Source organism: Lepidothrix coronata, unplaced genomic scaffold (genome assembly GCF_001604755.1).
Source record: "Lepidothrix coronata isolate B3197 unplaced genomic scaffold, Lepidothrix_coronata-1.0 Scaffold169, whole genome shotgun sequence".
Lineage (NCBI taxonomy): Eukaryota > Metazoa > Chordata > Aves > Passeriformes > Pipridae > Lepidothrix > Lepidothrix coronata.
The window spans coordinates 766407-783104 of record NW_016690349.1 but is presented as its reverse complement, the minus strand read 5'-3'; the positions used below and the strand labels follow the sequence as shown (position 1 = coordinate 783104).

At 35.5% G+C, this 16698-nt stretch overlaps 1 protein-coding gene across 4 annotated transcripts in view; it reads left to right on the top strand.

The window, feature by feature from the left end:
- The window catches only part of PAPOLA (poly(A) polymerase alpha), a 44723-nt gene that overhangs the window by 23177 nt on the left and 4848 nt on the right, over positions 1–16698 (top strand). The window contains exons 13-20 of one of the 4 annotated variants that reach the window (XM_017829804.1): positions 4288–4341; positions 5104–5223; positions 6624–6733; positions 9413–9534; positions 10979–11121; positions 12431–12528; positions 14975–15195; positions 15573–15635. In XM_017829804.1, the coding sequence (XP_017685293.1) occupies positions 4288–4341; positions 5104–5223; positions 6624–6733; positions 9413–9534; positions 10979–11121; positions 12431–12528; positions 14975–15195; positions 15573–15635 (931 nt within the window). Of the gene's footprint in view, positions 1–4287; positions 4342–5103; positions 5224–6623; positions 6734–9412; positions 9535–10978; positions 11122–12427; positions 12529–14974; positions 15196–15569; positions 15636–16698 lie in introns of all 4 variants that reach the window. The other 3 variants (XM_017829802.1, XM_017829801.1, XM_017829803.1) reach the window with 3 other exon arrangements.

The following is a 16698-nucleotide window of genomic DNA, read 5'->3' as shown; positions in this document are numbered from 1 at the left end:
TTCCTCAGGTACTTTTTTGAGTCTTAAGCATGTATTTCAGGAACCTGTTAGTCCTTGACCAGATATTTAGAATGTCAGCAGTTAACTATACAGTTGGTATGCTACCAGTAAAATTGAAGATGTATCAGCTGGTTTGACTAACAGAAATGTTCTTAAGTGCTGTCAGTAAGCATTCTAAAAATGGGTCTTACCTCCCAGGAAAAAAGATGTTAAAAGAAATTCTGAAGGTCAATATTTAAGATAAATAAGTACGTGAAACTGTATTTTTTTCTGTCAATATAGTCAACAGTTCACTCTGATAATAAAATATATTTTTGCAATTGTGTTGACTAACTACGAGATGTACTAGTTATTGCTAGGGGTTTTTTTTCATTAAAGCTTAAGGCTTTTGGATCTTTATTAATTCTTTTCACACCCAGCTTTTCTGATTTTGTAATATCTCTAAGGGAAATACTGAAGTTCACACTTCACATTTTTAGGGTTTCTAGTAATATGCTTGTGGGGCAGAAGCTTGTTAAATGTATACAGAGTTGCTGAAAGTTGTATTTTTACAATAAATATGGATTATTAAAATCTGGACTACATCTTCTTTGCCCTCAGTTGAAATTGGAGACCCATTTTTCTTGAATCAAGATCAAATATATTTTACACTTGTTTGTGTTGGGTGGTTGGTTGGTTTTGTACTAATCTAAAAAATACAGTTCCCCCATTAAAAGAGACTGATGACCTTCATAATGTGTCTGTGTTTTGTTTCTATACCTTTTGCATGATAAAAACTTTAAAACGTTTGGATGGCTTTTATGTTGATCTTTGGAGTTTAAATTTGAAAACACATAAAAGAGCACTGTTGAGTTATATTATTTTTTTTTTAAGTAAAAATAGGCTGCAGACAAATCAGTTTCTGCTCAAGAGTTTGCTAATAAGTTCCCTAGCACCTTTTCTTTGTTTCTTTCACATCTAGGAAAAGATAGGAAGCATTTAATGTCATTTGAAATAATCTCTATTTTAACATAGTTTTTTTTTGTGTACCACCTTAGCCATTTTACCAGTTCTAGCAATAAAATCTTCTCTTGCTTAACGTTATGTATCCAGGTTTTCTGTTTTGCGCAAAATTTCTTTGATCTAATTTTATTTATTTTAACTGTGGAATGCTATTATGGAGCTTGCTTTAATTCAAATTGCTGAATATTTTCTATTTTCTCTTAGTAGATTAATTTTAAAGCTTTAGTTAGTAACCTTTACAAAATAGATCTTTATATGCAGTCATCTGTATGCAGCAAATGCGGCTCTCTTGGTCAAATCTCCATCTGAAAGCTAGATGTTTTGAATTTTTTTTCCCCTTTTCACACTCTTCTCCTGTTTAAATTGTAGATGCCTTGGCATGTTCTGCTGAAATTCATAGCAGTGTATAGTGCTCTGCCAGATAAGAGAACATCTTACCCTTGCTCCAAGACAAACATTTCTTTTAATCTCTGAAAGCATAGCTTCAAGAATCTGTATCACTCTCAATGGCATTTAGTTGCTAAATATCTATCGTTCATAAACACTTTTGACTTGCTATCTGTGTTTAAAATAAACTTCGATGATCTGTGACTAAGGAAAAAGATGGGCTACTGCATACTTGTATGGTAGGAACAGATTAGAAATTGGGAAAATTAGGAAATCTGCTCTTAGTTATTTCTTCTAATTTTTTAAATGTCAGCAATTACTTGGAGTTAGGGAGTTCCAACATGTATTATCTGCTCTTCGTGTAGGTTTAAATTTTTCAGATGTAAGGAAAAACAACAAAGAACATGTACGTGCTAGATACAGTGTTTTACACTTTATGGAAGTGACAAGAATAATTTCAAATGGATATAACATGAGTATCAAGTGTTATGTGAGAATGAGGTGGTTATAGCTTAAGACCAAGAGGGTAGTGTAATTTTGAGAGAAATAGCACTCATTTAATGAGCTGTCGCGTGTTCTTTCCCTGTAATAAAGAGATACACTGCTAAATAAGTAAACTATAACTATACCTTTAAAAAGGGTGGTTTGAACACTTGGCTTTATAGGACTTAAAAGTACTGTATGAAGTATAATTCCTGGACAGATAATAAAGAAAAATTGAAATGAACACGTTCAGGTGTTCTCACTTGTTTGGTTTTTTCTTTACCCAGGTAGTAGTATAACTTATAATTTGGGGGTTTTTTTAGAAATACTTGTGTTAATAGTGTATTACAATTCCATACTATCTACATTAGATTATTTTTATGAAAACAGTACTGACAGTGAGAAACACCATCAATTTCTAAAAAAAACAACCAAACAAAAAAACCCCCAAGACCCCAAACAAACAAAAAAACCCAAACCCATATACTTCAAAATAATACCCGACATCTGAAAGTCATCACTGAGAGGTAGAAACTTAACCTAAGACCTTCTTTATAATTAAGTAATAGGTACTTCTGAATTAGGCATATGCTTGATGATAACAATACAAATGAGGAACTTATAACAAGTCTTTTCATTGCAAAATTTAGCAGTGATACCTTGGACTCTTCAAACTAAGTATATCATAATTTTTAACAGCTCGTGCTATTTTGTTTTTACTAAAATGGCAGTAGGAAATTTCCATTGAATCGTTCCCTCTCAGCACTAACAGGTGGGGGGGAATGGGGAGAAATTGCATCTTTTATTTTTTTCAGCTAGCACTATTTGAGCAAGAATAGTTGATTATTACTTATTTTTTCATAAATAAGGCTTAGGGTTTTTTTTCTAGGTGCCTACTAACTAGTTGAGACTTATAGACATAGCCAAATTAGTCTTTTTTTAAATAGTTCTCCAGAATGTTTCAAAGAACTGCTTTTAATAAGTAACTGGAAAATTGGTTTCTTCAAATACTTGCAGATTTGAGATTTATCTGTTCCTGTTTGTACACAGTTAAAAACAAGAAAAAGCTTAAATGTCTTTCCTACTGAATTAAAGATTCTGCAAGTGTTGTATGTATGATGTAGGAATCTTATGGAGGATCAAGTACTCCTTAGAAAAAATCAATATTAGAAACTAGTAACTTCTCATACAGAATTTGAGTAAAGGACCCTTACCCATTTTATTATGAAGCAGTTAATACTGACAAAATGCAAAAAAACGTATAGGGCATTTTATCTTCATATCTCTCAGAACAGGGAAGAAGTTTCTCCAAGTGTCTCTTTTCCATTTCTTGTTTCACTGACATTCCGTGACTGAAGCAGAGAACTGTAGTTTTTAGCAGGGTTTTGTCTCTTGCCACCTAAAGATAAGTACAGAAACATGTAGCTGTTGATTTGGATTTGCTGTTGTGATTTGAAGGCATGTAATAGCATCAGAGGACTCTACACCATAGTTTTTGACTGCCATTGACCTTGCTTTCCTTTATGAGACATGTATGTACTAGGGTCTAGTCTCTCATGTTACTACTGTTCTTTAAATCCTGCGCTGAAGGTACCTAAACATGCCATATCAGTATAGAGTGCTGCATTGGGTGACTTAGAATGTTAAAGACTTCGCAGCTAAGCTTCTGAAAAACCTGTCTGTAGGCATGTAAGGTTCCCTCATCTCCCTCTTTACAAACTCAGGTTTAAAGTGATGGTCTCCCATTCCACTGTCCTTGGGCTTCTTTGTTTAAAATACCATTCTTGCTTTGTGTACTATTTCTTTGAAATCTACTCACAGTGGGTATACACTGATTATCCTGGAATATAGTTGAGATCTTAAGAATTATCATCAGAGGAAACGTTCCTTATGAAGTTTCAGATAAGTGTCTTCAGACAATTCACAAATGTAGATATAATTTTTTTTAAACCACATTTCATGATGTTATTTTTGACTTTAAACAAATGCATATATGCTAACCAATCTTCTAACTCTTCAGAAATAATGTTGCGACTAAGACAACTGACATGTATAGGTCGTTGTGAACAAGTGTTTTTTCTTGACTCATAGTCAGTTAAATCTCCTATCTCATTAGGTATTGAAATATCTGTAGTGTTTTACAGCCAGTGCTACATTCCTAACCTTGTATTAAGGTTGCTGGTAATACCGTGTAGTTCCAAATGGCCCTAAACTCTGAAATGTTTTGAAAAGTCTGTTAGTCACACACTTAGGACATAGTCCTGTTCTCCACTTAACAATGCTTAATTTAATGCAGGGTATGTACATTAGATAATAATCTATATTTTTCAATGTATAATTTACTGCAATTTAATATTAAGGTTTGAATGTCTAGTCTTAGATATATAGAATAGCATATTGTCTTTATCTTCAAAGGCATTATATTGTACTTCTAGCAAGTGCACCGACAGAAAAACAGCGACTCGAATGGTGAGTATAATCCTTGCTACTTAAAAAACCAAACCAAAAAAACACCCAACAAACCATAAAAACACCACTTCTTCCCTCCCACCGACCTTCGATACAGGGGAATATCTTTTGCATGGAGTGTCTTCGTAGTGAAACAAAGTGGAGCTTCAGTGTTTCAAAATTAAATGGATGGAGTGTAGAGTTCTGAAAAAACTGTAGGAACGAAAAACCGGGAAGTGAAGGCTGTTGCTTGAATTTTTGCTTAACATCACTGTCACATTTATTTTATGAATGCCTAGTGCGCTTTTTTAAAAAGCAGTGTGAGGAGATGTTTTCAGTCACTTGAAATGCTGTTTCTCAAAACTAAAATTCCTCTTGCCCATGTTTCCACTCTCTTTTATTAGTGAAATTTTAAGATTGGCAAGTATTGGGAATTTCTTCAGCTCTAAAGGTCACCTAAAGCCAAAAGAATATTGGATAAATATGTAGTAATTTCTTGCTGACTGCCCTTTACTTGATGCATAATGTCTTGCTATTTAATTCCATTTGTAAAACCAGGCCATAGAGAGAGCTGCAGGGCATTCCTAAGCTTCACTTGCGTCAGTTTTTGTAACACCTTCACTGGGTTTATTGATCTGAATTAATCTGACATATGCGCTAGTTCATTAGTAGTCTCAAATGTAAGTATAATGAGAATGTTGGGGATTTTATCCTGAGACATGATATTGGATACCCTATTATTCCCTATTAATGAAATCTTGCTAATGAATGACATTTATACAGGGTAGGCTTGGTGGAATCAAAAATCCGTATTCTAGTTGGAAACCTGGAGAAGAATGAATTCATTACACTGGCTCATGTGAATCCACAGTCATTCCCAGCACCCAAGGAGAATCCTGACAAGTAAGCAAAGCCATTTTTTCATGTAATAGGGAGGAGCTAATTTCAATACAAATTCATTAAAAAGTTGTTTTTATAGAATTTTAAAAGTATTAATTTTTAATGACAGTATCTAAAGGCAAACAGTCTTAAGCTCTTCTCGAGTACTATTTGTGGAATTTGCTACTCTATTCTGTTAAAGAATGTTTCTAAACCAGAAAATAAGGAAAAATATATTTTTGCTAATAACTATTAATTACATAATTTCTTGCCAATAATCTGTATGAGTTACTGCTATTTACCTGATGCTGTTTTAATTACAAGGCAGCACTGAGAATTGGGTAGAACATAGGCACTGTAGAACCAAACTCTTAAGTAACTAAGTATATTTAATGTCATAAAATTTAGCAGTTGAGATTCACATCATTGAAATCATAATGACTGATGAAAGAATTTGTCGGGTTGTGGAAACAGTGGAGAGAATATTCAGATTGTTCAGGATTTTAAATGTTTTTTTGACTCCTTCCCCACTCTGCCACCCTCTCCTCCCCCACTCAAAACAGCGATTGCAGATGTGTGGGGGCTAAAAACTCTTCAAGAATTTATTTTATTTCTAGTGTAATTTCTGGTGTAATTAATTCATAAGGAATCATATTTTTGTGTGAAGCATAAGAATGGGGAAGAAATTTGTCTTCAGTGGGATATGAGAAAGCCTTCTTTGCCTTGCACACAGCCTTTTCCACACATCAAGTGCTTCAAGTGACAGGATGGTGCTGCCTTTTTTTTTTTTTTTTTTAGAAGTTAGATACATAAATCACATGCAAGTTCCAAGTGAAATTGAACAAAAGCAGGCAGTGCCTCCTTAGCACCATTTTACAGCTACAACTGCCTGCATAATCCCAGGCTCTGATTAGCTCTTATTTCAGAGGACTTGATACGAGCAACACTTTTAGGAAAGGTCATCTTCGCAGTGTACACCATGTATGTTCATTCACCTTCCCATGTGAAGGGGAATGTGTGGGCAGTTACAGCTAAGAAATTTAAGCATTGAAGACACATTTAGGTGGTAAAATGGAAGTTGCTTAGTTGGGGAATAGATTCTAATTCCTTGAAGATCTCTTAATAGTTGCAATGACTGGTTGTAGCTACACAAGAGAATCTATGCAGGAGCACAATTGAATGAAGTAATCTGCTGATGATCTTAGTTCATTTGTTGGGGGTAAATGTCACTGTTTCATGACTTTTTTTATATCATGAATGAAAAGGACATGTTGTTAAATCAGTTTTGTTTTTTGTCTTTTTATGGCTAACTTCCCATTGCTAGTGGAGCTAAAATGTACAACTCTTGTCTCTTGCAGCAGATAAGTTATTAAATTACTTAATTCTGCCAGTATTACATGACTGTTTTATATAAAATTTTCCAGGGAAGAATACCGTACAATGTGGGTGATTGGGTTGGTGTTTAAGAAAACTGAAAATTCTGAAAACTTAAGTGTTGATCTTACCTACGACATTCAGTCTTTTACAGACACAGGTGAGTTTTGCTTTCTAGATGTTCTGGTATTGATAAACTTGTTGAAGTTACTGTCTTTGTTCAAAATGTAGTCTTTATTCATAATGTTCACAATAGTAGTAGAATTGTATCTGGACAGAGAGTAGAAGGATTCAGCTAAGGAGTTAGAGGTATTATTTAAGAAACACATTTTCAATGAGTTTTAATTCTTCTAGACACTTCAGACTAACAGTTTTCTGTTTGTTTTCATTAAAAGTGACAAATTTTGCACGCATCTTCAGATCTTACTAAAAGTGGTACGTTATTTTGTAATCTTTATTGAACAGACAAATTAGCATATGCGAACTAGCAAGCCTAACCTCAAAAATTTTGAGTATAGTTTTAAATATTTTTGTTATTTGGTGAAGCCTAATTTATCAGTGGATTAACAAAACATCTTTTATTCCATGGCGTTTTATGCTAGATAATTGATTCAATAACTTTTACTTTCATGCCCAACACTCAGTGCAGAAAAGCTTTTTGACTTTTTCTGATATTTACTTTTTGATTCACAAAAGTAAGTTGGAACACACATAAGAAGTTTGTAAGGAAAGAATTGGTAACAGCTGGAGACTGTGACTCTCCAGGGTGTAAGGAACAATAGCTTTGACAGGTTTATCTAATAAATTTGCAGTGTTTTTTTTAAACAAATGACAATTGAGGCTCAAGTATTCTGTGTTTATAGAGTTAAAGGAATAGGTTCAAGTGCTACCTAATGCAACCCTGGTCTTTGGATTTCCAAGACTCAGTAAGTCTGAGGAAGCAAGGGAATTGGACACCTAGATCTCCCTCCACCTCACACACATGAATGTAATAAGTATATAGGTATATTTATAAATCATGCCAAGGTTTCAAAGTTTTTTACTGTCGTATATAGCTGCAGTGGGATGTCTCTTTCTCAGTCAAAGGGAATTTTATTTTCTTAAGAGGTGGAATATTTCTTGTGATTCTAACTGGTGAAGATGAAACTATAGATATATCCTAATTTTTGAGAATTTAGGAAAGACATAATACCTTGGCTTCTGCTTTGAAGGAGTAAAAGAATCCAGAAGTTAGTTTCTCAGGTCTTTTATTGTTTTAAACAGACATTTCACTTGTATACTTGTCAGAGGTTTTTGATCTGAAAAGACTAAACTTACTTCTATAACTTTGAATGTGATTGCCTTGCACTACATTCCTGAAGTTTGTCTAAATATATGCAGTTTTAAATGGAGTAGCATTCCATCAAAATCATTGTAGACTGTGTTGCTCAGTTTTCTCTTCAATTTGTAAATACGCTTCCTGGAGTAACAAACCAGTAAAAAATTTCTGTTTGTGCTCATGGGTTTTTTGGTAATCTGAAATTAATGTAAATCTGTCTTTATAGTTTTTAATCCATCCTAAAGTTTTCTTTACCCTGTCTTTTGGAATAGACCCCAAGATTTTATTAAAACTAAGAAAGCATTTTAAAGAATGAAATGAGGGAATAGCTTGCTTTTTAGTGAGAGCAAGGGGAGGAAGAGAGATGTGAAGAGTGAGCTAGGTTTTCCTTCTATGGAAACTTTGGTAAGACCTAATGTCAGGAACATGAAATGCTTTAGCCATGTCTGGTTTTGCTGAGTGTGCTCCTACCTTAACTGTAACATATATAATTTTTACAGGGGCTTTATAAGCTGCTTCAATACCAAGAATTAGTGTAGTCTCTTTAATACACAGTATTCATTGAGCTCTTTGTGTGCCTGTCTCTTATAATTACATCTTCACAGCCTATTCAGTGAGATTCCTTATGTTTGTAGAATTAGACAGTAAATAAGGGAGATACCTCTTAAATTTTTGTATTTAAGATCTACAGAACAATTCTTTATTCATACATCTGCCACAGCTTCGTTCAACATTGTTTAGGTAGTCGGTGTGAAAGATCAGGTTTTTCATTTTTACCTGGCTTTACGTGAACCCAGGATCCTGAGTTGCAGTTCTCTTGCTAGCACTTACCGTGTTGACTTCACCAGAAGATGATCTGAGGCGAAGAGAAATGGCTTATTGCAGTAGATAAAATCCAAACAGACAAAACCACTAAAACAACCATACAAGAGGAAAAAACCACAACAAAACCCAAACCAAACAACGCGAAACAAAGCAACAACCCCCCCCAACTAAACAGAAGAAAACCTGAACATAAATCATTCTTGTATAACAATGCAGTGGTATATGAGTAGCCAGAGTGATTTGTAATATATTAGCTGACACTCAAGCATTCAACACCTGAATTAGAACCTGTTTGTTGCAGGAGCTGTGTTAATAAAATCAACTACGAAGAAAACAGTTTTATATAAATACTATAATTCTTATGAGGAAATTTTGTTTCTATCTTTAGTCACTTTGAGATGAAATGAACAGTTTGCTTCAGAGCTCTTACTGATAAAAATTATTAACAGTGTAGTTTAGTATGCTTGCAAGATATTTTTCTTGAAAAACAGGTCACCTGTTTCCAAAGTAACATTTGTGTTTGTACTGTCAGTGCTGGCATAGTAGTCAGTTGACTTTCTTCCTCCAGAACAAGAAAACGTTTTCCTTGTTCTTGAGGGTAATAAATGCTCTGAAATGCAATTTGTTTCTGCCTGGGCAAGTAAGTGGACTTTGCAAACTGCTTCAATATGCCATAATGTTATTCTAATTGTGTAGTTTATAGGCAAGCAATAAACAGCAAGATGTTTGAGATGGATATGAAGATTGCTGCAAGGCATGTGAAACGTAAGCAACTTCACCAACTGTTACCTAATCACGTGCTTCAGAAAAAGAAAAAGGTAATCTTGGCTAATATTTGAGACCAGTAAAAATACCATTGAGAAATGATTCCTCAGCTTTTTAGACTTACTAATCAGAGAACTAAAATCACATTTTAAAGTCCTAATTTTCCCTGCAATGTGATCTCCTTTGAATGTAGCGGTATTAATACATGCACTAAATATAACGTTAGATTTCCCAGAACATCAACAACATGGATAGTATCTTCAGGTCTGGCTGAAATACTATATTTTGTTTGCCTTCCTAAACTAAACAGATTTAATACAGTGTAATTAATAAGGGGTTTAATCTCTCTCAGCATTTTAACATGCAGATTACTTAAAGGAAGCATCTGTAACAGTACAATAGAACAACCAGACAAGGGATTCTTGCTATCTCCAGGTCTTTTTTCTTATATTAGATTTTTCTCTCAGGCTCCTTCCTAAATGTAAAATTGCAAATCATCAAATAGAAACAGAGTAGAATGTTGAACTGTTTGCTGCCTTTTTGTCTCTTGAGATAATAGTCTGTTGCTGTAACTGATATTGAATCATTAGAGATAATTTCAAGGAAAGTATTCTTCAACCTGCAACTTGGCAGCTTTTGGTATCATATGCTCTTTTAATTAAATGTAAAAGATTAAATTATAGTTTGAACATCAGAAAGTTGCCCATTGTCTGACCAGGATTATTTTCTCCCTCAATGTATAGTTTAGTTAACCTGTGGCCATATATGAGAATGGTAGCAGTGGTGTTTAGTTAAGGTGCTGTGCTGGATATTGTTTACTTTCAGTGGAGCCAGGAAGAAGGGGTTGGAACATTGAATTGAACAATTCAGTCTATTTCAAAATCCCTGCTGCTTTGTATTAGTTTAGTCTGAGGGCACTACGGATTTGCTGGTTTTTTTGGATAACTAAACCACTGTTACGTATTCTGTGTTAAGTATATCTGAATAATATGCTTTTTCTGTCTATAGCTGTTCTATATCAAGTGCTGTTTTAAAGAATAGGAAGTCTTTATTGACACCAAGTGTAGATCTGTTTCAGAGGAGAATGTAAATATTCAGTAATACATTGCTAAGTAGTACTATGTCAAAGGAGGGCTTTTCTTCTCTGCAGACTAAGTTCAAATCAGTCTCTAAATTCTTTTTATTAACTGTGGTTTTGATGTACATCAGTTACTTTAATGAAAATCCACAAAAATCAAAGAAACTTGAAATAAAACTGAAAATACAATTACGAAATACAATAACTGTTTCTGGTTTTGAACATATTTGGTTCAGACAAATCTGTACCAGAGTTGTGAACATGAAAATGTAAATGCTTGTCGTGACAGGATAGTCAATTACTTACATGTAAAAGGATTTTAAAATTGTCTATTTATGTTTGCATTTTGAAATTACCTGAATCTTCATTGAGTTTTAAACCTTTAATTAGACTAATGGAATTTGCCTTCTGGATTGCAGCATTCGACAGAAGGGATCAGGTTGACAGCTCTGAATGACAGCAGTCTTGACTTGTCTATGGACAGTGATAACAGCACGTCTGTGCCTTCACCTACTAGTGCTATGAAGACGAGTCCATTGAACAGTTCCGGAAGTTCTCAGGGGTAATGGAGACTTTCAGTCTTGTTGCTGCTCTCAGTTCCTGAATTACTTGTGTTAAAAGCATGGCAAATACTGCATGTGTGAGTACAGTTACCAGGTTGTGACTGTTCCAAACTGGAGATTATTGACACTCTTATTTCCAATTGGAGCACTAGAGCAGCAGGCTTAAATTTCGGGGATAGTTAGTGTGGCACTGGACTTCAGATGAGGAATTATAAAATGGGATAAAAAATGCTTAGAAGAGCACAATGATCTAAAAACTTGGGCGCTGCAGTAGGAGGCTATGAGAGGTAGTGAGCAGGGAATTGAGGTGATATGGTGAGGAAGTGTTACATGAGTTTTGGATCCAAGTATGAGACAGTAGAGAAGTTTAGGCTTTCTGTCTTGGAAGTCAGTAGTGCTGCTGCTATTACTGATGATATCTATACAAATTAAATTTAGGAACATCATTTTCCGTTGTATTTTCAAAGTATATTTGTTTTTCTTAACTCTAACTTTCTGTATTAAGTCTTTTCCTACCTAAACTCCAATTTGCCCAAATAAATCACATTTACTCTCTTCTTTCAAGAGTCTCATGTTCTTTTATACAAGAGAACTTATCATCAATCTACAATTCTGCAGTATTATGTGTATACTACAGGACATTGTGTAGGATGAAATACTGAACTTCATTTAACTTAGTACTTTTGCCAGTGCTTATTTAGTTAGTCTTCCCTGGTAAATGATAAAGTGGTAAATGGTAAACACTTACTGTGCTATTAAAACAAGTCTGTGATATCTAGGACGTCACACTTGAAGTGGATACTGGCCTGCTGATTTTAGACACGCTGCTTCCTAATTTCTTAAAAATTAAATAAAGAACCTTTTTTTGGTCATGGGAAGCCCCAGGCCTTTGCTTGGGAAGTCTAGACTGAAATATTGTTATAATGGTGTGTGTAGATTAAAACCAAACTTTCTATTTTAGTCTTTCCACGCTGGTTTTGTTTCATCCTTCAGGAAATAGTTTTTTTCCCCGTGCCTTATTTGGGTGGATATTGCCTTAATTTTTGCCTTTTTTTAAAATGCAGCTTCTTCCTGGTCTAAAAAACCATCATTGAAGTGGTTTAAATTAAATATTTGAAATAGCTTCCACTGCTTGAGTTTGGTAATAGATTGCCAGTGCTCATTTGAATCTTTTTACTGACTTAGTAAGTTCTGCTCTGTAATGTAGGTGGAATACCAGCTACAGTTGCTGACCATACAAGGCAGGTCATGTAGCACCATAGCTTTACTACTGTGTTCAGCATTTCATAATTTTTCTCTTTTTAGCAGAAGCAGTCCTGCGCCAGCTGTAACAGCAGCATCTGTGACCAACACACAGGCTTCTGAAGTCACTGTGCCACAAATAAATTCCAGTGAAAGCTCAGGGGGTAAGTAAAATGGCATAACATATTGTTCCTATTGATTTTTTAGTAAAGTTTATACGGCAGTTTTTCTTACAGTTTGAGTCTTCTAGTCTTAGCATGTGCCGTAATGTTTTTTTCTTGATACACAGATTTAACTAATTTCTTTAGGACTCAGAAAATCATGCTGGAATATTTTATGCCATTATGTTTACTTCTTTTATTCTTGGGGATTTATATTTGCCATTCACAATAGCAGTAGTTTTCCAATGACCTGTTGGAGGTCTGTAGTTCAGTTGGTTAAATGAGGAAAAACTACTTAGAACTGGAAGAGCAATTTTTATGTTTATTTTTAATTCATTTTGTAGTTATACTCGCGATGGATCTGTACTGTCTGTAGTCTGTGCTCCCTGTTCCTGCTCCTTGTGCTTCATGAAATTGATTCTAGGAATGAAAAAGACTCAGATGTAAGCAGAACACATGTTCCTTACTGATGTCTGTTCAGATATGTCCCACTGTGTGTGCTGATTTTATCCTCCATTTTCTGCAAGAAAAAGTACACTTTACTTAAAAAAAAATAAAAATTTGACTCTGATCAAAGAATAAAAGCATCTGGTGAAAATGTTCTCTTAGCAGAGTCAGCTACTCCTTGTTTTTGATGGAGCTTTAGCTGTGTACAAGGAGCAAGTCAAAAATAGATGGAAAAGGGTAGCAACTGGTTAGCCTTTCAAGATGAAATCTCTCATTTCACTCTTGACATGTGGGATGGTGGAGTGTTACTTCTCTCTGGTTTTTGTCATGTCACAGGTGCATCAGTGTGAGTAAGTTTGTCCATGAGCACTAAATTCAGCTTAAATGACATGACCGGTTTTTGGATTTGAAAGTGTATCAGTTTATCATTCTTGTATTCTGGTTAATGAAAATGTTAATCACCTGATAGTTGTTAATGAAAAATTTCCTCAGTATATTTTTTCTCATCCTGGAGCATCTCCCTATGTGTGCTTATTGGTTTGAGGTAGGCAATTGATGAGATAGAGCTTTGTCATATGGAGCATTTTTCAGAACTATGTATATAATGTGAGTTCTTTATCTGATGCTCTGTGATGACTTCATATTTGTCATTGTGTATCTAAGCCTGAGAAGCGATGAACTTTGTTTTTGAGTGACAAAGCGAGTATCAAACTGCTCTTGGATTTGATTTAAGGTAGTCTTGGCAATGCACACAGTGGCTGAGTACAGAAGCAGTAAAACTTCTTTGGGTACCATGAATAATACAGTTGTATTAGTGCAGAGCTTTGCCTGTGCTAGTATAGCCTACTGTTAAGCAGGGTTAATTAGACTAAGCAGAGTGTCACTGACATGGCTACTCTGGGTTTGGTACAAGAATTCTCCCTCAGGCTGTTAAGGGGTTGGAATGGACCTTAAAGATCATCTAGTCCCAACCCCTGCTGTCATAGGGACACCTCCCACTAGACCAGTTTGCTCATGGTCTTACCCAGACTGGCTTTGAACACTGCCAGGATTGGGGCATCCACAACCTCCCTGGGCAACCTGTTTCAGTGTCTCACCACCCTTACAGTAAAAAATTTCTTTCTAATATTTAGCCTAAATTTCCCCCTTTCAATTTGTACCCATTACTCCTTGTCCTGTCGCTACAGTTCCTGATGAAGAGCCCCTCTCCGGCTTCCCAGTAGTCCCCCTTCAGATACTGGAAGGTTGCTATGAGTTCTTCAGGCTGAACAGCCCCAACTTTCTCAGCCTGTCTTTGTAGGGGAGGTGCTCCAGTCTTCTTATCGATTTCGTTGCCCTATTCTGGACTTGCTCCAACAGTTCCATGTCCTTATGTTGGGGACACCAGAACTGTACACAGTCCTCCTGGTGGGGTCTCACAAGAGCAGAGTAGAGGGGGAGTATCATCTCCCTTGACCTGCTGACCACATTGCTTTTGATGCAGCCCAGGATTCTGTTGGCATTCTGGGCTGTGAGCATACACTGCTGCCTCACTGAATTCTTCACCGACCATCCCCCCCAAGTGTTTCTCCTCAAGGCTGTTCTCGATCACTTCTCCAGCCAACCTGTAGGTGTGTCTGGGATTGCCATGACCCAGGTGTGGGACCTTGCACTTCACTTTATTCAGCTTCATGAGGTTTCCATTACCCCACCTCTCAAGCCTGTCCAGGTCCCTCTGGGTGGAATCCCTTCCCTCCAGTTGTGTCGGTTGCACCACACAGCTTGGTGTTGTCAGCAGACTTGCTGAGGGTGCACTCAAACTCGAGAATGAGCTTGAAACTAAACTGTGCTGTGTATGCATACCTGCTGTTCCAAACTTGATGCTTATACCATTAAGTCTACCATTTCCTTAGTGCATGCTTGATACCAGTGGTTTTGAATAGAGACCAGAAATATCAATAATTGAACTGAAATGATTGTGCCAACTCATCTTGTTGAAGATCTTTAAATTATTTATCCATAGGTACTTCAAATGAAAGCATTCCTCAAACTGCCACACAACCAGCCATTTCTCCACCACCAAAGCCTACCATCTCTAGAATTGTTCCCTCAGCGTATCTATTAAATCCATCACCAAGAACTTCAGGAAATGTTGCAACAAAAATGCCTAGCCCTGTCACAGCAGTGAAAAGGACATCTTCTCCCCATAAAGAAGAGTCTCCTAAGAAAATTAAAATTGAAGAGGTATTTGAGATTTTGACGTCATACCACAGCAATGTTCAAAATTTTGAATATTCATTTCACCCACAGAGTGCTAATTCTCATATTTCAGATTTCAGATATTCCTACTCTGATTGCATTGCTGCTTGATATTTTTTGCTTGCTAAGGTGTTAGTACTTTTATTATGTTGATATTCATCATATGACACATGTACTACATTAGCACAAATGCTTAGGTGCTAAATTCTTGTCTTAAAAGCAATTATTTTGGTAAGACTATAACGTGCTAAGTCTTACAACTAATTCTGTCCTCAAAAACACTTTATGACCTTATTGTCTTGTTGATTTTTTTTAAAAAAATTCTTTATGTTTTGTAATAGTTTGTGTTTGCATTTCAGCAGGATGAAATAAGTGAAGATACTAGCTGTATAGATTTGAATGAACATGAAAAAATGGAAGCTAAGGTATCTATGACTAGACCATATAATTTTGTGAATATTAATTGGGACTCTTTCTTGTGAAAACTACTGTGTTTCCCTCTAGGAATGACTAAGGGTGTGTGGAGATATAGACTCTCCAGTAAAGATATGAAAACGGATGTTATTTTCCTAACGTTTGTCAGTATTGATGAATTGTGATTTCTTTGCTTTGATTTCATATGGTATTAGGCAAGGTGAAAAAATTGGTGATGATATTTATATATCAATTTGTTAAATCAGGTAAGGGATTTGTCAATATGCTGTGTTTTGCCTAATGTATGATAATTAGTTAAAGAACAGTTACCCTATGTAACTGAGAATCCCAAAGCCGGGTGCTGCCTTGTTCACTTTTTAGACTAAAAAATATTTCAAGTGATGGCAAATCTTTTCTGGCAGTAAAATTATTTTATGAAGTTACAGCATACCTTTGGGGGATTTCAGAGATTCAGTGTGTCCCTCCAGTATCTTGTAATTTAGCAGACAATTTTTCTGCTTAGTGGTGAACAGAGAGGGTGGCAGTCTCTCTTTAGCCTTATGATAGCAGCTCTCCACTTGGGCATATACGTTTTTTATATGCATGTTCTGTTATCTTTGGAAAACTCTGAAAAATATGCTCAAACTCATGTTAAAGTGCTTTGGTTTATAACTACAACTCCCTTAAATGAGGAATTGTATCTTGTTTTGTAGTCACCTTGAAATCTCTTTGAACTTAAGACAGGTGAGGGCAAAAATACATGTAAGCACTTAATCCTTGCTTCGAAAATAGATCCTCTGGATACAGGTCAATGTAAAAGACATAGGTAATCCTATTAGCTTTTACTGGCAGTCTCTTCTAAATCTTTTGTCCTTCATATACATGGAAGGAAATGGAGGAATGAAATTTTTTAATTAGCATAAACATAGGGTTTTTTTCCATTGAAATGCAGACCTTTTTTAGGGTATGGTTACTAAATGGTACAATTTTAACTAACAGACTGTTTTTATTAAAATGAGAATGTGCCATTGTCCTGCTTTAGCCCTGTAGTCCCACTGTTGCACCTGAAAAACA